Source organism: Capra hircus, chromosome 27 (assembly GCF_001704415.2).
Source record: "Capra hircus breed San Clemente chromosome 27, ASM170441v1, whole genome shotgun sequence".
NCBI lineage: Eukaryota > Metazoa > Chordata > Mammalia > Artiodactyla > Bovidae > Capra > Capra hircus.
In genome coordinates, this window is record NC_030834.1 from 7095146 (window position 1) to 7115907 (window position 20762).

The 20762-nt window shown below is 46.8% G+C and overlaps 1 protein-coding gene across 3 annotated transcripts in view; it reads right to left on the minus strand.

The window, feature by feature from the left end:
• The window catches only part of PSD3 (pleckstrin and Sec7 domain containing 3), a 489705-nt gene that overhangs the window by 415974 nt on the left and 52969 nt on the right, over window positions 1-20762 (minus strand). The window contains exon 1 of one of the 3 annotated variants that reach the window (XM_018041859.1): window positions 1172-1303. The exons of the other annotated variants lie outside the window; for them this stretch is intronic. Within the exon in view, the coding sequence (XP_017897348.1) occupies window positions 1172-1192 (21 nt within the window). The 5' untranslated portion in view covers window positions 1193-1303. Of the gene's footprint in view, window positions 1-1171; window positions 1304-20762 lie in introns of those variants that run through there. 3 annotated transcript variants of the gene reach the window in all.

A 20762-nucleotide genomic window follows, 5' to 3' on the forward strand; every position in this document is an offset into this window, starting at 1 on the left:
TGTCAGCGACAAAATCTACAAGCCAGGTGTCTTAAGTAATTTTCACCAAACCCACTCTGCTCTATTTAGTACGAAGTGTATATTAATGAAGTATCTGACAAACAATCTCATAGATTTTTTACATGATTCGTAAGTGGATATAGAAAGATATAGAAGGACAGAGCTTCTAAAAATAGTCTGGGAAGGTGTTCACTGGTTTTGCTTTATTGTGTTGTGAGGACGAAATCAACGACTTTTAAAAAGAATATCCCTTGATCTGTTAATACTCTAAGGAAAGATGGTGAAGTAATTTCTTGGAAGAAGCCAGAGAGCGCATTTGCTCTCCTGCGAGGAGCATCGTTTCGCCCCCACCCGACCCTCCCCTTCAAGGTCCACCCAAAGCTGCCAGCAGAGGCCGTCCAGGCACTCGGCTCCCAGAACCAAGCCTTCCTCTGGCTTCCTCCTTCACATCTCCGCCCAAGCCTCCCGTCCTAGAAAGCAAGCTCCCTGACAGCAGAGAGCCAGTCGCGCTCACCCGGCTACCGGGCTCTGCAAAATCTTTTGCAGGTATCTAGGTACAGCTCTTGAATGGAAGCGTGTGCTGCCAGCATCCGTCCCAAGGAGGGGCATTTTCCAGACCTCCTCTTCCCTACACCAGTGCCTGGACCCACTCAGGAGTGAGTCCGGCCTGGAAACCCCCGTGTCCGTGAAAGGCGGACCAACAGACAACACATTTACCCCCCAGGCCCCTCGACAGCACTCTAAACCCACGTCCTCCGAGCGGCGCCCGGTTTTTTCACGTCTCGCAGCATCATCTGCCGGAGCCCCCGGCATGAACCCGCGGGCAAAGTTAAAGGCAAGGAAAACCTGAGGGCCGCGACGCCTTCCGAGGCTCGGAACCCGCCCCCGTCCCGCGCCGATCGCGGCTGGGCTCCCCGCAAGCCAGGCGAGCTGGAGCGCCCGGCGCTCCGCCGACCGGCTCCTCCCGCTTCCCGTGCCGCCCCGGCCTCGAGGATGGAGAGCGGGGCTCGGCGTGAAGCCTCCGAGCCTACACCCCGCAAGCGAGCCTCCTGGCCCCTCACAAAGAGGGGCAGAAAGGAAGCCGTTCCCGGGACCCGGGACCCAGCCGCCACGAAGCACCGCCGGCCCGACGGCCGCCGGCCGCCCGCCCGCCCGCCGGATCGAGCCTCACCGCGGCGTCTCTTCCTTCCATCTCCCATCGCCCGCCGAGCCGCCGGAGCCTCGGGCGCCACGGCGAGAGGGCGGGCGACCGGCGCGCTCTTTGTCGCGCTCCGGGGACGCCGGCGGGCGGCGGGCTGCGGGCGAGGAGCGCGCTCCCTGGCGGAGGCTGCGGCCCGTCAGCGGCACGGGGACGGCGGGGAAGGGGCGGAGCCCTGGGGGGGAGGGGGAGGGGCGAGCGTGGAGGGGGCGGGGCCCTCGGGGGAGGGGTATGGGAGGGAGAGTAGGACGGGGGCGGGGCCCGGGGAAGGGGGAGGGGAAGGGAGGGAGAGAGACGGGAGAGGGGGAGGAGTCCTCGGGGGAATGGGGGGGGGAGGAGCCCTGGGGGAGGAGAGGGAGGGGACGAGCAGGGAGGGGGCGGGGCCCCGGGAAGGAAAGGGGAGGAGGAGGGGCGGGAGAGGGGGCGGGGCCCCGGGGAGGAGAGGGAGGGGAGATAGTGGGGAGGGGTGGGGCTGGCGGTGGGAGGGGCGCGGGTGGTGGGGGCGTGCCCCACAAGGACGCGGGAAGGGGCGGGGCAGGCCGGGGGCGGGGAAGTGCGGGGGTGGGGCAGGACGGGAAGGGACTGGGTGCGGGGAGGTGGGCTGGGTGCGGGGAGGTGGGCTGGGTGCGGGGAGGTGGGCTGGGTGCGGGGAGGTGGGCTGGGTGCGGGGAGGTGGGCTGGGTGCGGGGAGGTGGGCGGGGCCCGTGGAGGGGCAGCCCGGCGGGTGGCGGGAAGGGATAGGGGTGCCGGGAGGTGGGCAGTTTTCGGAGAGAAGGGGAGAGAAGAGGGGAAGGGGGAGAAAAGCGGGAGCGGGAAGAGAGGGGGCCGGGCCGGGTCCCGCGCGGCGCTCGCGGTCGCCGGCCGCCAGCGGAAGCCTGCCTGTTGCTTCGCCGTCTCCCTGAGGAAAGCGAGCGGCGCTTCCGACGGAGTTTCCAGTCAGGAGGCGCCGTGAGGGGAGCCGCGAAGGGGGCGGTGTCTCGCGCGGTCCCCGGGATAGCGCCGACGCGGCCCCGCTCCCCCTTGGGTCGGAGCTGCCGGGCGGGGGCCCTCGGGGGTCAGTGTAGGGGGTTGCTCGCCGGCGACCCACCAACCCTTTCCGAGTCCGGTCCCTCGAGGTGGACCCCGCGCTCAGGCCACGGAGGACGGGTCTCGGGCCGTGCCGCCCCGAATGGGAGCCTCCCGGGGCATCCCGGCCTGAACTGCAGTTTCCTACCGGAGTGCCGCAGGCCGAGGCCCTCTTCCTCTTCCCCTCGAGCCTTGAGCGGCAGAGACCCGCGCTGGGAAAGAGAGGGGCGGACCTAAACCCCTTTGCGAGGTCTGTTACCTGCAAAGACCGCGCTCGGCTCCTGAATAAGAACCCCGCGCGGCCGGCGGCTCCGTGCTCCGTAAGAGTCTTAGGGCTTTAAAGTCTGGCTTCTCCGGTGGTAGAAGATGCGCAAAGACAGGGGAATGACTAAGGTGGCCGAGCTGTGAGTCGGACATGGAAGATCAGGTTCTTTGGTGGCCCGAGGAGCCCGCCCACCAGGTCAGGGTGCAGGGGGCCCTTGCGTCCCCTACTTTGCCTCGCCCCTTCCACAGCTACCTGTCAGCAGTGGCACTCACCAGCGGAACCAGAATGAGGGGGTGCATGCATTTATACAGATCCATTCCAGCGTCTGAAAATGATCTTAGTTCATGCTCCCCTGCCAGGGAAGAAGTTTGATCAGATGTGTAGGTTCTGCCTGTAATGCGGGAGACCTGGGTTCGATCCCTGGGTTGGGAAGATCCCCTGGAGAAGGGAACGGGCTATCGACTCCAGTATTCTGGCCTGGAGAATTCCATGGACAGTCCATGGGGTCGCAAAGAGTTGGACACGACTGAGCAACTTTCACTTCGCTTTTACTTACTTGGTCGTATTTCTCCCTTATGGATCCTCCCCTCTTACAGAATGACACAGAGACAGTACCTGTGTGCCTATTCTCAATAAACTCCCACCTTCCTTGAACCTTGAGGTCTGATGATTTTGTTGGCAATCAGATGTAAAACCAAGTAAGAAATGCAGTTTCCACCTTGGGCATGAACACTGACCTAGTGGCCTTTACCTGGAAAATCAACCAACACTCATAAATGGAAGAAAGTCAGCATTTTGAGCTGAATGTAAAACCACAGGCATAACTTCATAGAAAAGGCAGAGCAGACATAGATTTGCAGGAATTTAGTAGTTAAGGGAACTGGGGATAGACACACATAATCGGAGACTGTTTCCTCGATTATAGAAAGAGGGTAATAATAACATGAAGAATTGTTATTAGCATGACAAGTTATGTAAAGTTCCTGGTCCATGGTAAGTGTTAAAGAGGCATTTCAGGGCATCTCTGGTGGCTCAGTGGTAAAGAATCCACCTGCCAATGCAGGAGATGTGGGCTTGACTGATCCAGGAAGAGCCCACGTGCTGCGTAACAACTGAGCCCATGGGCCTTAGCTATTGAGTCTGTGCTCTAAAGCTGGGGAGCCACAACTACTGAGCCCACGCTCCGCAGCTACTGAAGCCCGTTCGCCCTGGGGACTGCTCTGCAAAGGCAGAACCCAGCACAATAAGAAGCCCGCACACCACAACTAGAGAATAGCAACCCCCCTACCCTGCTCCGCAACTAGAACAAAGTCCATGCAGCGGTGAAGACCCAGCATACCAAAAATAAATTAATGAAATTACTTTTTAAAAGAGGTATTTCCAAAGTTAAGCAACAGAAACATTGTCATCACAAAGGAAACTTTTTTCCTCCCTGAATCCAACATGTTTTAAGATCTCACTTACAAAGCTGATCACTTCTATTAAATAATCATTCGTTTCTCCCACCTTAAATGATCAAAGACATAATGGCTGGAGATTCTGATCAGCACAAATTAGCCAGTGTTGCCACTTCTGAGTTGATAAATTCCAAAGCAAATCAAGAAAAGGTTGACATCTCATTTTGCCAGACTGTATTTTGTGTGTAAATGTTTTGTTAGGCTTCTTGAAAGACTGGAAATAAAGTATGAATTCCCATTTTCACTACTCTAGCCCCGAGAGATCCCAGGCACCCAGCTCAGAGTTTCACAGTGGTGCTCAAGTTCATTGTCAGAATACACAAACATCCACCTTGTAAAAGTAGAAGGAGGCATCCAGCCAGGGAGCAGCAGGAAAGCAGCGGGGGCTGCTCTGCCGTTACCCCATGTTGTCTTCCTCCACCAGCTCTGCCCATGAGCCCCGCGGTGTATTGTGCAAAGAGAAAAGATAACAGGCCAGGCATGAGGTACTGGAGGCCAAAAGAAGAAATGAAAAGGAAATTGAAATTCTCTCATGCATGATTCATGCATACAGTTAATCCCCACTATTTCTGAAGACCGGTTTGAAGTATCAGATTGTATATTTTTTCTTTCTTTCTTTTTTCTTGGTACAAGAATGAAGGCCTGTTTAGAATGGAAACAAACTTCAATACAAATTTCTAAAACTTGACAAGTTTCACACGCACCACCAAATCCAGAAAAATCACATATTTTTATTAACTTCCTAAAATACCTTTGCAGTACTTTTCCCCCATGTGTTTTGGCTGCATACTCTTGACAGTTTCTTTGGAATGACTTTTCTTTTTAGCAGTTGCATTGAGATGTAACTCATACACCTCACCCACCTAAACCGTACAGTTCAGTGTGTTTTAGTAAATTCAGAGTTGCACAATCAGTTTTAGAAAAATTTTATCACCCCAGAAAGAATGCTATATGCTTAGCAGTCACTGCTCTTTCCTTTTAATCCCTTCAGCCCCACACAACCACTAAGCTTCTTTCTATCTGTATGGACTTGCATCTTTCTGGACTTTTCATGTAAATGGAATCATGCACTACGTGGTCTTTTCATGAGTGATTTCTTTCACTTAGCCTAACATTTTCAGTACTCATCCATGATCAGCATATATCAGAACTTCACTCCTTTTGTTGCCACATAATATTTCACCGTAAGGCTAGGCCACATTTTGTTTACCCATCCATCAGCTGATGAACATTTGTGTTGTTCCACTTTTTGGCTTTCATGAACACTGCTGCTATAAACACTCCTGCAAGTTTTTGTATGGATGTTATATTCTCATTTCTCTTGCTGAGAATTCATAGGTCATATGTAACTCTGTTTAATTTTAGCGCCAAACTGTGCATCTCGGTGGCTGCACCATCTCGTATTCCCATGTACGAGGGTTCCAAGTTCTCCGCATCCTAAGCCAACACTGACTATTGTCTGAATTTGATTATAGCCATTCCAGTGGGTGAGGTAGTAGTATAACTGTAACAACATTTTCTATGGGTAAAATGAGTGTTTTCTCCAGCATAATTGATCAAACATTGTTGGGGTTTTTTCTTTTACATTTTAAAAGTTCCTGTCTCACATTCATTATTGAAAATAACATGCATGATTTTAGTGTGTTGTCAAATTTAAGAAAACATCTCATACTTATTTCATATATGAACTGTAGAATTTGGGGACATTTCAAGTTTTTTAGGCAATGATTAACATTAAGTGCTCTTAAATCCATTTTTATTAATATTATTGTGTTTTTTCATTTCCTAGATGTCAGTTATTTCATGTCAAAAGAAAATTTTTCATTGTGATCTATGGTTCACTCCTCTTTATTACTTGAATTCTCAAACAATAAAAGAGTCTTAGAACGTGCATTTTTTTTGTTTTTATTTGAAATACAGAAACAACTCTAACCTCTACAGTATTTTCAACTAAAAGACATCTTATACATTAATGATATTATCAATTGTATACATATAACGGATATGTTAGGTTGAAGAACATTATCTTGTTTACTATCAAATAGTTTCTAGCACTGTGTCTGGTCCATAGTAAAGGTTCAGTGAATAACTGTTGAGTTGAAATTTGCCATTATCCAAGATAGAATATCCAGTTATTTATGTACTATTCAATTACACATACACAACAAATATTCATCACAAATACACAGCCTGCAATCATGTTGTCCTTGAATTTTAGTAGCCCAAAGTGAAACTAAGAGGGTATGTCTAGGACGAAATTCACGAGCATTTGACTCTAATGAACACTGAATGGATGCTGGATGGATAAGAGGATTGGCAGACAGGAAGCAAAGAACATAAATGCGGTCTGTCTGCTCTGGTGGTTTCAGAGAGCAGGGAATCTGAGGAGTCAATGGGGAAGTGACATGGACCCCCTGTGGTGCACGCACAGAAACGTTAGCTCACAGGCTGGACCCAGTTCACCTTTTCCCCAGGATCCAAATAGGTCAGCTATCTCTGAGAAGAAGAAACACAAACAAAGAAACACAAAGATTTCAGCTTATTTTTTATGATCTTTCTCATGGACAGCTATTCTTTCATTCATTCCTATGACCAGTATTTCTGGAACATCTACTGTGTACTGTACTAGGTATAGTTCATGGACTTTAGCAGTAAATGAAACATTGCTGTCCTCACGGAGCTTACAGTCTCATGAGTTTGAGAAGACAGAAAATAGGTAAGGTAGGTTAATATTTATAGGACATTACATGGCGATAAGTATTTTAGAGAACAAGAAAACAAGCAAGAGCAACGAGGGGTGAGGAGTGTGGGTGTGGGGAGTGGATGGTTGCAAAGGGTGTTTGGGGAAGGCTATCCATGCTGAGAAAGGGAAGTCTCAGTGAGGACAAGAAGGAGGCCAGCATGCCAGCCTTGCAGATGGGGGATAAACTGCCAGTGCAGAGGCCACTGCAACGATGTCAGGGCACTGTGTGAGTGACTGGTGGTGGCGGGAGGTGTGATATGCGCGGTCTCATGGGCCACTGTGAGGATCCGGGCTTTTAACTGACTTTGGAAGCTTTTGAGCAGAGGAGCAGTGCGATCTCATTTGTGTTTTACCAGGATTACCAAACAAAGACAGCGTTTTAAACAGCAGAGACATCACTTTGCCGACAAAGGTCCATATAGTCAAAGCTATGGTTTTTCCAGTAGTCACGCCCAGATGTGAGAGTTGGACTGTAAAGAAAGCTGAGCACTGAAGAATTGATGATTTCAAACTGTGGGGTTGAAGAAGACTCTTGAGAGTCCGTTGGACTGCAAGGAGATAAACCTTAAACAACCCTGAATATTCATTAGAAGGACTCATGCCTGCAGAAGCTGAAGGTCCAATACTTTTACCTCCTGATACAAAGAGCCAACTCATTAAATACCCTGATGCTGGGAAAGATTGAAGGCAGGAGGAGAAGGGGGCAACAGAGGATGAGATGATTGGATGGCATCATCAAGTCAATGTACATGAATCTGAGCAAACTCCAGGAGATAGTGCAGGACAAGGAAGCCTGGCGTGCTGCCGTCCATGGGGTCATAAGGGGTCACAAAGGGTCGGAGTCGACTTAGCGACTGAACAACCACAAGGATTATCTTATATGGGGCGTTGGAAACAGGGAAAATAATTAGGAGGCTAACGCAACAATCCAAGTGGCAAATGATGAGAGTGGCAAAGGCCAGGGTGGAAGCAGAGGAGGTGATGAGAAATGTTCAGAATCTGTTAGTTTTTGAAGGCTGGGCTGACAGGACTGGCCGATAGATGGAGGGTGGAAGAGAAAGAGAGCCAAGGATGACAACAAGGATTTGGGAGAGAACGGCTCAAAAGATGGATTTGGTGAAGTGAGCTGGGAAGACTATAGGGGGAGCCGGACTGGGCAAGGGAGGTCAGCCCTCAGCTTTGGACAGGGTGAGTTACGGGCGCCTTTTAGACTGACAGCCAGCGGCAGTGCTGCATAAACAGCTGGAGATCAGAATTCAGGGAAGAGGCTGGTGCTGGAGCGATTCGGAAGTTAGAGTAGAAATGGTATCTACATCCATGAAATGGGAGGAGATTACCAAAGGAATGGATTGGTAGAGAGAAAAGAGAAGAGTCTCGTGCAAAGCTAAGAAATTAGAGAGATGGGTAAGAACCAGCAGAGGAGGCTGACAAAGTAGGAGGAAAGCAAATAGATATTCTTCAAAGGAATATTTTCAGGTAATTTTTACATGAAACTTTTTCCTCTCCCAAGTTTTCAATTAGTAGTTTCTCTGTCTTCACGCCCTGCCCCCTGCAATCATCACTTCTCTTTTTTATCACCATGTGCATTCCATCATTTTCAAGAGAAATGGAAGAGAGTGTTTAAACTAGCAGTTTCTCACCTTGTCTCAAGCTAATTTGTTATACCTGACCTAGTTAATTAACATTTGCTATTTTTGTACAAAAATAATTACTTCTAGAATTCACTAAAAAGATACTTGGTTCATACAGAGGGTTTCCAACCTGATAGAAATTAATTATTAGTTATTTTGTAATTAATTTATTTTTTGTTACAAAAGAAAAGAACTGCCAACCACAGCTTCTAGGAATTATAACAAGGAAAAGCTAATGGAATCAATATTCACATTAAAACCAGGTTGTTGAATAAGTTCCATCCTGGTGTGACCAGAACTGTCCTCCACAATTGTTTCATTCGGTGGGAGACACTCTTCTCTTCCATTAAATGAAAACTTGGCAGGGCCGGAAATCGTCCAGCTCACTCTAGACACAGGGTCGATTCAGTAATTAAAGGGTCCTGTCCAAGAGTGCCCAGACTTCGCCTGGCACCAGATCTTCCTCGCTGCTCAACAGCAAGTGTGCTCTGGAAGGAGACGGTGGGTGACAAGCTCTGCTCCTGTTCTTCAGCTCTGGGTACCTCTGGGACACCTCCTCTTCTTCCTGAGACGCTCCAGCCCACCCCACTGGAGAGACCCCAATGAGGCTGACCCCAGGCCAGCTCTCTCGCATGTGGACCATGTCTGGTCCACGAGAACACTTGTGGCCCTTGCTCAGCAACTCTGGAAGCTCAAGCTAACCCCAACCACAGAGCAGGGGGTTTCACGCCCTGCCCCAGGAGCACTCAGCCCTCCCTCACACCGAGTTTCCTGGGGGGCAACAGTCTCTGTGAGCTTTCTGGTCTGAGTGAGACCACCAGCCTCAGTGCTTTCCAGCTACAGAGGACAGTTTCAAATGTCTCCAGTGGGTCCCTTCACTAGGCTTGGAGTCACAGAGTAGAACCTTCCACCTTCCCCCAATGGGGAGCAGGACCAGGCGACAGCTCTAGCCACCATCTGCTCCCAGTCTCTTCATAGCGTTCCTGTTAATCGCTCAGTCGTGTCCAACTCTGCAAACCAAGGGCTGTAGCCCGCCAGGCTCCTCTGTCCATGGGATTCTCCAGGCAAGAACACTGGGGTGGATAGCCATGCCCTTCTCCAGGGATCTTTCCAACCCAAGCATTGAACCTGGGTGTCCTGCATGGCAGGTAGACTCTTTACCATCTGAGCCACCAGGAAAGCCCAATCTCCTCACACTCACTTCCATTTATAGCTTTGATCTGATTGTGGGATCCAAGATTGTGGCCCAGGATCCCAGAACCATCTTCTTAGAACTCTGCACATGGGGAGGAGGTCTGTTTCACATCTACTTTGATCCACTTTCATATCTAATGCGTTCACACCTCAGTATAGAACCTGAGACAGAAAGAGCCCCATTCTACTTATCATATTCTTGTACTTCTTGAGTTGAAAGAGTCAAAGCCTTTTTTTTCTTGCTATAAATACATGAGTACATATATTTACATGGACATTTAAGTATGCTGCTGCTGCTGCTGCTGCTAAGTCGCTTCAGTCATGTCCGACTCTGCGACCCCATAGACGGCAGCCCACCAGGCTCCCCCATCCCTGGGATTCTCTAGGCAAGAATACTGGAGTGGGTTGCCATTTCCTTACGTATTGTATCTCTGGATATAGCTTTCAGTCACCTCCACTGTAGGTTCACATGTTTCAAGGTGATGATTCTGAAAGACTGGGTCCCTTGTGGACAGAAACCACTGAAAAATTCCTCCATCCACACCTCGCCCAACCCACCACAACTGCACTGTGGATACTGCAACATTTCACAGGACCCGTTCCTCATTCCTGTCCTGTCCACTTTGATGAATCCTAGCCATGTGCAGCCATTTAAATGTAAAAGGAATCCCACTAAATTAAAGCCCAGTTTCTGAGCCTGACCACTACAGTCAGACAGCAGACATAGAACATTTTCACCATCTCAGAGTTTTGTGGGGCAGCCCTGCCTCACACGGGGTTTGGCATATCGGAGGCATTGAATAAATGACAAGCCACAGTTTGGTCCCAAGATGCTGTTACTAGAAGGGGGACCCAGGAGTGAGCTCTTGTCTAATACCAGAAAGGAACTGTCTGAGGAGAAACGCGTGATGACAAAGGAAAAGAGTGTATTGGAAAGGGGCACCCAGGCAGAAAGCCTCAGGGTGAGGGACCCCAGGAGGACTGTTCTGCCACGTGGCTCACAGTCTCTCGGGTTTGACGGTGACGGGGTTACTAGCTTTTGGGGTTGCCTCGGGCCGGTCATCTTGCTTGTGCCCATATTTGGTCTGACTCAGGGTCCTTCCTGATGGCACACGCATCTCTCAGACAAGATGGTTTCCTGCATGAGGGTTTCTGGGCAATTGGTGGGACATATTATGGGCTGGCATCTCCTCGCTCCTTTCAGCCCCTCCCAAATTCTCCTGGTTAGTTTTAGGTGGCAGCACCGTGTTCCCTATTAAGACTGCCTTTTGTGAGACAGCTCGTGCAAGTGGTTATTATCATGCCTGGCCAAGGTGGGTGGTTTCAGTCAACAGTTCTCTAACAATACCATACGATTGCCCTGGTTTGATTTTCTGAAAATATAAAGCTTTTTGTATAGTACCAAGTACTGACTCAACCATCAAGAACAAAAACTTAGGTACATGGGTATGGCTGCTTTTCTATTTCACACTTGGAAACCTATTTGCATCCTCCTACTCCACTAGCAAATGCTTTACCATCCAAATAATTACTGAAAATGTTTGGGAAAAAGTCCCCACTTCCCTCAAAAAACGAATTATTTCTTCAGGATTATTCCAGTGAAAAGGAATTGTTGCAAAAGCAGTGTTTTTATTGAAGGGGGATTCCACATAAAAACTACTTTGCTGAAATAAGCACTTCACATGTAGTTTTTTTCCAGAGTAGAAATGACCTATGGAAATTACCGATGCCCGCGTGTGTTCACATTTGTAAAAGTGTCCTGGCGAGCTTCCCCGGTGGCCCAGTGGGCGAGAATCCACCCGCCAATGCAGGGGACACGGGTTAGATCCCTGGTCCAGAAAGATCACACATGCCACATGCCGGGGGGCACTAAATCAACGCAGCACATCTGCTGAGCCCACGTGCCCAACTCCTGAATCCAATGCACCTACATACAGCACGTGCTCCTCACCAAGAGAGAGCCTGCCCACAGTGAAGAAGACTCAGCACAGTCAAGAAGAAGAACCACAAAACCGCCCTGGCGTTCAAAAGCAGTCTCCATCGTCACAGTTCTCACCATCCTTCTGGCAGGGTTTTAGTGATAATGGCAGATCCCAGAAGCTGGATCTGTAAATGTTCTGAATTGTGACCCCAAGAAACTCAGAGCAGACTACCCCTCAGGTGCCTCCTGCCCAGTGCACGGTGCCCAGCACAGAGGAGGCGCCCGTCAAATGCTCCCTGAATGCACAGATGAATGAATTCTCTCTCCTCATCCTGGGAGGGACTAGCGTGTGTTTAGGGAGTCCTTTGACGTGTGTTTAGGGAGTCCTTTGACGTCAGCGGCTCTACAGAGGGAAGTGTTGGCGAGCGCTGTCAGCAAAGCAGGTAGGAGGACTTCTGACAGAACTCTCACCACAAAACCCCAGCTTTATGCACCCCGACATTTCAAAGTTTCCGTAACCATGTTTATGAAAGGTGAGAAATCTACCCGTTCTATTCCCTACTAAAGGCTCTCATTCTGGACATACCTGCCTAATTACCTGCCTAATTACCTGCGAGAGGTGACAAGTTCTTAGGGGTGAATTCTGACACTGGCTCTTTTTAAATCACTTCATTCCTGAGTCCTGCGAGCAGAGCTATTTTAGCCTAGTTATTCATATAAATCCACAGTCAGTAACCGAGGAGAAAAGGTTTTTTTTTTTTCCTTCGAAATTGGCTTTATTGATGTATATTTTGTTGTTCAGTTGCTAACTCATGTCCAACTCTTTGTGACCCATGGACTGCAGCATGCCAGGCTTCCCTGTCCTTCACCATCTCCTGAGCTTGCTCAAACTCATGTCCATTGAGTTGGTGATACTATCGAACCATCCTGCCTTCAGTTATCCCCTTCTCCTGCCTTCTATCTTTCCCAATATCAGGGTCTTTTCTAATGAGTCAGTTCTTTGTATCAGGTGGCCAAAGTATTGGAGCTTCAGCATCAGTCCTTGCAATGAATATCCAGGACTGACTTCCTTTAGGATGGACTGGTTTGATCTCCTTGCAGTCCAAGGGATTCTCAAGAGTCTTCTCCAACACCACAGCTCAAAAGCATCAATTCTTCAGCACTCAGCCTTCTTTATGATCCAACTCTCACATCCATATATGATTACTGGACAAACCATAGCTTTGACTATACAGACCTTTGTCAGCAAAGTAATGTTTCTTTTCAAATGCCTACTAGGATTTCAATTGGGATTGTACTGAATCTATAGGTAAGTTTGGAGAGTACTGACAATCTCAACAACATCTAGTCTTCTGAAACATAAACATGTGGCTTACATCCTTTTATTTAGTCTCTTTTGATTTTTTTCAGCAAAGTTATGCTGTTTACAGTGTATAGAATTTGCACATATTTTATTAAGTTCTATACAGAAGTATTTCATGCTTTTTAATATTATTCTAAATGTTATTATTTTATCCTTTTATTTTTTTAATATAAAGAAATAAATTTTATTTTTGTGTATTGATCTTGAATCCTATGACCTTGCCAATTCTTACTGTCACCTCATTTATTCTACTAGTTTTTAAACAAATTTCTTATGATTTTCTACATAGCTGATCATGTCATTTGTGAATAAATACAGTTTCACTTATTGCTTTATTGCACTGGTCAGAATTTTAGAATTGTATTGAGTAGAACTGACACAGATATCCTCACCTAGTTTATGGTCCAAGGGAGAAGCATCTAGTCATCCCCTATTAAGTATGAAGTTAACTGTAAGTTTTTGGTAGATGCCTTTTATCAGGTTGAGAAAAGTTCCCTTCTATTCCTAGTATGTAGAGAGGCTTTTTTCTTGTTTGGTTGTTTTTTGTTTTGTTTTATAAGGAATGAGTGTTGAATTTTGTCAAATGCTTCTTCTGCATCTATTAAGATATTCATATAATTTTTCTTTCTTATGCTGTAATTTTGGTAAATTACATTGGTTGATTTTCAAATGTTAAACCAATTTTACATTCCTGAGGTAAACCTCATTTGATCATGATATATTATTGTGTTAGCCTGCTAAAGCAGCCATACCAGAATACTACAGACTTTGAGGCTTAAAAAACAGAAATTTATTTTCTCTCAGTTCTGGAGGCTAGAAGTGGTCCCAGCAAGGTTCCAATGAGACCTCTCTTCCTGGCCTGCAGATACATAGTTATTCCCTCTGTGACCTCACATGGCCTTTCCTCTGCGTGCACACATCTCTGATATCTTCTGCTATAAGAACACCAGTCCCGCTGGATTAGACCCCATCCCAATGACCTCACTTAACCTTAATCACCTCCGTGAAGTCCCCATCTACAAATACAGTCACACTGATGGATTAGGAGTGAGTGAAAGTTGCTCAGTCGTGACCGACTCTTTGCGACCCCATGGACTATATAGTCCATGGAATTCTCCAGGCCAGAATACTGGAGTGGGTAGTCTTTCCCTTGATAAAGGGATTCTTTAGCAACTGAGCTATCAGCGAAGCCCAAAGCCTGGTGTGCTGCAGTCCATGGGGTCACAAACAGTCAGACATGACTGAGCTGAACTGAATTGAGGGATCAGGGCTCCAATATATGATTTGGGGGGTGGAGGACATAATTCAGTTCATAACAATTATTCTTTTTACATGTTGCTGGATTCAATTTGTTGATTAATTTTTACAATGTTTGTACCTATGCTTATGTCTATGGTTTCCTTCTTTGTGATGTATCTTTCTAGTTTGAATATTAAAGTAATGCTGACCTCATAAAATGAGCTGGGAAACTTTTTCTCCTCTCCTACTTCCTAAAAGAATTTGTGTAGAATCAGTACTATTTCTTCCTTAACTGTGTGGTATAATTTACCCTTGCTGTCCTTTGGACTTGCAGTTTTCTTGTGAGAAGGTTTTAATTACAAATTCAATTTCTTAAAAAATACATATATAAGTATATGCAATAATAAGACACAAAATATACACATATATGCAATTATTCAGGTTCTCTATTTCTGCTTGAGTGAGCTTCTGGAGAATTCGCTCATTTCATCCGTATTGTCAAAATGATTGGGATAAAGCCTTCCATAGTATTCCCTTATTATCCTCCAATGTCTTTATATCTCTAGTGATGCACTTGCTTTCGCTCTTGATGCTGGTCATTTGTGTCTTGCCTATTTTTTCCTCATCAGTTTAGCTAGCTGCTGCTGCTGCTGCTAAGTCACTTCAGTCGTGTCTGGAGTGGGTTGCCACTGCCTTCTCCGAGTTTAGCTAGAGGCTTGTCAATTTTACCGATCTTCTTACAGAATCGACTTTTTGTTTCATGGATTGTCTATATTGTTTTCCTGTCTTCTGTTTTATTGGTATCTGTTCTTATATTATTTCCATATTTCTGCTTCCTTTGGATTCTTTTGATTTTCTGCTTCTAGCTTCTTAAGGTTGTAGCCTAGAAAGAGCTTAAGCTAATGGCAAAGAAGACAGGGTAGATTCTAAGCAGCTCCAGACCACGGAAAAGATGCGGTTCAGTTCAGTTCAGTTCAGCTGCTCAGTCGTGTCCGACTCTTTGCGACCCCATGAGTCGCAGCACGCCAGGCCTCCCTGTCCATCACCAACTCCCGGAGTTCACTCAGACTCACGTCCATCAAGTCGGTGATGCCATCCAGCCATCTCATCCTCTGTCGTCCCCTTCTCCTCCTGCCCCCAATCCCTCCCAGCATCACAGTCTTTTCCAATGAGTCAATTCTTCACATGAGGTGGCCAAAGTACTGGAGTTTCAGCTTTAGCATCAGTCCTTCCAAAGAAATCCCAGGGCTGATCTCCTTCAGAATGGACTGATTGGATCTCCTTGCAGTCCAAGGGACTCTCAAGAGTCTTCTCCAACACCACAGTTCAAAACCATCAATTCTTCGGCGCTCAGCCTTCTTCACAGTCCAACTCTCATGTCCGTACATGACTACTGGAAAAACCATAGCCTTGACTAGACATCCAGAAAAAGATGTGGGGCCTGGCAGATAATACCTCCAGATTCTATAGATACTCCAATACACACACAATACATGTAATATTACACAATTACAATACATGTAATGCGTGGAAGAATAGCGCACCTTCTCCCGACTCAGTGCTCTTCTTTCCTGCCATATCGACTTAGCCTCTGCTCTTCTCCCACCCTTTCGTTTCTGAGTCACTGAGACAGAAGGAGCTCAACGTGGCCACTGTCGTGATCCCTGAGGACAGTCCCACTGTCTGTTCGGAAAATGCACCTGGATGGGCGGCTTCTCCCTCCGGTCTCTCTTCTTCAGCTCCCTGCTAAGCATGGCTCATCACCATAGAATATATGGCAGAAGCCTTTCTATGCGTTTGCCAGACCATTTTGATCTCCTCCTGGGCACAGCAGGTAGGCTGCATTTCCCAGCAGGTGGGGCGTATTACTAGTTCGGGTCAATGGAATGCCCATTGCCAGGCCCAGCACCTAAAATCTCCAGGACACTTGCCATGTTCTTCTTCCTGTTTTCTGGAGAGTCATCAATGCTCAGAGCAAGCAGAACTTTCATCAACACATATTCTGTGAAGTAAAGTGAGGAATAAACTTGTATCTTATTAAGCTATTGAAATGCATGGATTATTCTGTTACACTAGGAACATCACTTACGCCTACCTCAGACTACACACAATCAAATATCAGTAATAGGCATGTTATTTTAAAACCTGGAAGAGAATTCCGCTGTTCAAAGATATCTGAATCATGCATCCCCAAAACAGCAAAATCAACTTGGTCACGTTTTTGTACTACTTTTTGGAGAAAAAGCACCGCAGTGAACAGAAAAATAATACAACAACTTTCAAGTCATTCTTTTATACTCTGCTGAATTGACCTTTGCTTTTTGACATAGCAAAGCTGAGAACAAGCTAGAAAAGTACTGGATTTCTCTGGTGGTCCAGTGCATGAGACTCTGCCTGCCAATGCAGGGGACCAATGTTTGGTCCCTGATCTGGGAAGATCCCACATGCCCAGGAGCACCTAAACCCGTGTGCTGTGACCACTGAGCCTGCGCACCAAGAGCTGGTGGGGCATGACAGGAGAGGACTCCTGCTCACCACAGCTGGAGAAAGCTCTTGTGCGGCAACGATGGCCCAGCACAGCCAAATAAATGAATTTTTAAAAACAACCAGCTGACTATGTACCAAACACATATGTGGATGGGGGTATTCTCTGCTGACAGGCAAATGGGCTGAAAAGCTCTCCAATATGGAGACTGAGGATGAAAGTTTCTTAACAGCAAGCATATTAGACTTACCATAGTACAGGTGGGTGCTACCTCTGAGGAATGTGGGTAACACTCTGATGATAGATTTGTTTTTTGCATGTTAACTAAATAGGGGTGGAAATAAAACCATGAGCAGAAGTCTCAGCTTCATAGACGGGACCCGGAGAGACACTAGAAATGGTCTAAACCAACCTCTTTACCTTACAGACGAGGAAATCCTTCATAGACTCTTGGCACAGCTTGCAAGACACTTGCTTGAGGACAGTCATCGTAGTATTTTACTCTCCTAATGTCCTAGGCGGACACAGCCCATGATCTGCTCTATTTTGCAGCAGTGGTCACCTTCTAGGGGGGCTTCCTGCCACTCAGCGTGACTTGGGGATGGATGCAAAGGCCACCTGGGGGAGGGGACTGCTGGAGGAGGCCAACCTGGGGCCAGTGGGTCCTGTCTGGGCCTTTCACTCCAGCCACTGTCTTCACTTGTCAAATGAGTTACACATAAAATGCTTTTCAGATTTGTAGAGCAATTTGATATTCTTTAAAAAAAAAATCAACATTTCATCCTCTGATGCTAACCTCAGACCCACACACATCAGAAATGAGATGTGGCTTTATCTATCCTTTATGTTTCTTTGTTAAACATAACACTTATAAACGAAATTGAAAGCCAAGTTGATTTCTTTTGTAATACAAGCTTACATTAACCTGCTACTGATTTTTTTCAGCTGAAAACTATTTTCCAAAAAAAGTATTAGTGATTTGTAATTGATGGATATTCAACATTAATGTCAGACTGTAGAACTCGCTTCTTGTTTTATTGTGAATATAAGTTGAATATGCACATATTCTAGTTAAAGAACTTTGAAACTTTTAACATTAAGAAGGAGCAAGATTTTAGCGCTCTAAAATTTGTAATTTGGTAAAAATGTCATGTTGATGTCAAACACAAACAAACAACAGGACTTATCTTCAAATCTATTTTATTCAGACAGAAGACGCTCTGCGTGATTTTTTAAAGTTATTTAATAGAGATACACAATCATCATATTTTTGGATACGAGATAGTTTTCCTGTTTAATTTTTTTTTCTTTGTGTTTTATTGGGACTTCCCTGGCAGTCCAGCAGCTAAGACCCCACACTCCCAATGCTCGGAGCCTGGGTTCAATCCCTGGTCAGGGAACTAGATCCCACATGCCTCAACAAAAGATCCCACGTGCTGCAACAAAGATCAAAGATATAGCTGCAACTAAGACCAGGTGAAGTCAAATAAATGAATAAATAAATATTTTTTTAAAAAAGAAAGCTCCTATACTAGTTTATGCTGTTGACGCTGTTACAGTACTTCTACAATAAACAATCAATTCTAGAATGGCATCTATAAAGGAACGTTTTTCTTTTCTCTTTTAGAATACATTTCATTTTTCAAAGCTTCATTTCTATCTCCTGTAAGGAGTAGTGTTTCTGTTTCATTTGAAGGATCTGGGTAGATGCAGGGCTTAACAGTGAGAAGCAGGACAGATCTTAAATCTCCTTTCTTGCCCTCCTCCTTCCATCTCCTTTCTCCCCCTGCACTGCTCACACCCAGCCCTGCACGCTGGCCTTGGTGACCTCCCCAGGAGTCATTTTCTCTTTCCTTTTCCCCGGCTCCCCGCAGCCTCTCTCTAAGGCTCTCAGTCCATCCCCGCCTTCTCAGCTGCCGTCACAGTCACACTCCCAGGAGCGGCAGTCTCGGCGTGGTCCAGATGGCCCTGACACCAGGTCCCAAAACCCAGCCTGTGACTGTGCGGATTCCGGCAGCTCTCCGCACACATTTAGCAGCTAGGCCGGAGCTGTCACCATACAGTGCTGTCAGAGAGAAAGAAAGAAAAACGAGAAAGACTCCACGCTGGGGAAAACTAGACTGGTTCATTGCCTGCTCGCTGATGAGGAGTTAAAGGACAAGGCGACGATAGAAATAAATATTTAGAGAAATGTGACTATAGACAGACAACAATATGCATAAGGACATAACGCAACGTTAGAACACACGAGCCAAAGGCGTAAGGAAACTGGTTGGAAAAAAATATCTCCATTTGAAAAGGACCTAAGAGGTCTCCAAGGAAAACTTGGCTGAGACTGGACAGTCAAAATTAGTGACTGTTTTTTCCTGGAATTAAGGCCAACTCAGGGCAAAAGTCTGAGAGAGGGGGTTGCTCCATGCGATGCCGTTTTACCACTAATATTGACGACCGTGTCACAAACATAGGTTCCCCCAGATGTCCCATCACAGCGAGAGTCCAGCGCAGCGAAGGTTGAAGGATGAAAATCGAAGTCCCTCCTCCTTCCCCTCCTCCCCAGATTCACGGCATCATGGACCTGGAAATCATCTATTTCAACCTCACCCTCAGGGCAGGAAGCCCTTACACAACAGCTTTAACAGGTGGTCATCCAGTTTCTGCTTCATTACTTCCGCAGACAGAAAAGTGAGTCACAGCTTCACAAAGCAGCCCTTTCTATTTTTAATCACTCTTTAGACAAAAGTCTTCCACTAACACAGAGCAAACGCTCACGCTCCACTTACTCTGTGCCAGGCAGAGGCCTCTGTGCAGTAGCTGGGCATCCCCAGATGACCCAGTGCAGGCCCTCCCGTGCTCAGAGCAGGCACCCCCACCACAGCAGGGATGAGGTCTGGAGGTAGGTCCCGTCCGACCCCAGAGCATTCAATGCCTCCCCTGTGCCGTGGGGCCCTCGGTCACACCGGCTCCCTGCAGCTGCCACCACTCACTCTGGTCCGGACCCCAGAGGACAAGCCCCCAGACCTCTTCCACCCCAACAGCCTTCAGACACGTGGAGGTGGAGACGGTCCTCTCCCCGCCCTCCCCTCACTCCACTCCTCACTATTATTAAACAGCAAAGTGTTGGAAGCCTCTTTCATCCAGAGGACCATCTTCTCAGGATGGGTACCAAGGAACAGACACAGCAGATCAGGTATAAACAGAGCAAATAATTACAGATGAAATTCTCATGCTTGGCTCTCAGATTCAGTAAAGGAAAAGATTTTAGAGGTGACAAACACAATAATTATCTCTACAGATATTTGCTTGTACGTATTTATGTGTATGTACAAATCTTTTCATTACTAACATAGCGATTATCATTCTCAATACATTATAGAGCCACATAATGATCACTAATGGCCCCAACTGAATTATATTTCAGGAACTAAGAGTGCATTTGATGGATACAACCATTTCTGCGCATCTCCACCACCATGGCAACCAATTAAAATAGGTTAGCTTAATTAATTAGTTGTTGGTAAAGCACTGGGGAGATGAAAATTGCTATTAATAGATGCACAGAGTTTGGTATTAATGCTAGTGTGAAAAACATCAAAGCAAAGTGCTTATGGCTGGAGCAGACCAATTCATTTTCCTTTAACCACCATAATTTCATCATTGAGTTTTATCACCTTCTTATTTTTAACAAATTGTCTAGTCTCTCTTTTATGCTTCTCTTGGCCAAATCCTAACCAACTGACATTACACACTCAGGCAGAAGAAAAAATTAACGCACGTAATTCCTTCATCCAGGGGCCGTGCCTGCGAGATGAGGAGAGGGAGTTGGGATGTCGGGAGCCACATTAGGCATTACTGACGCATAATGATAACCAAAGTTTTCTGATGAAAATGAAATATCTTCTGACGGCAGTGACGAAGCTCAAATGCCACTGCTCAGCCTTTTGGTTTCCGATAGCTGAGCGCAGGGTGGAGCTCACCCCGAGTGGGAGTGGGAGGAATGGTCACATCACCTGCCAGGACTATTTCCCAAAATGGCACAAGTGGTTGTTCGCAGACAGCTTGTCAAACTCTCCTATCTCCCCTTGATGCTTATGCCACTGAAGTAAAAGCAGCCGCTTGGCACGCAGATGGAGCTGTTACACGCAACAAGCTCTCCAGACGGTCAAACCACCAAGCAGACGGGCCCCAGGCCTGCTCTACATTG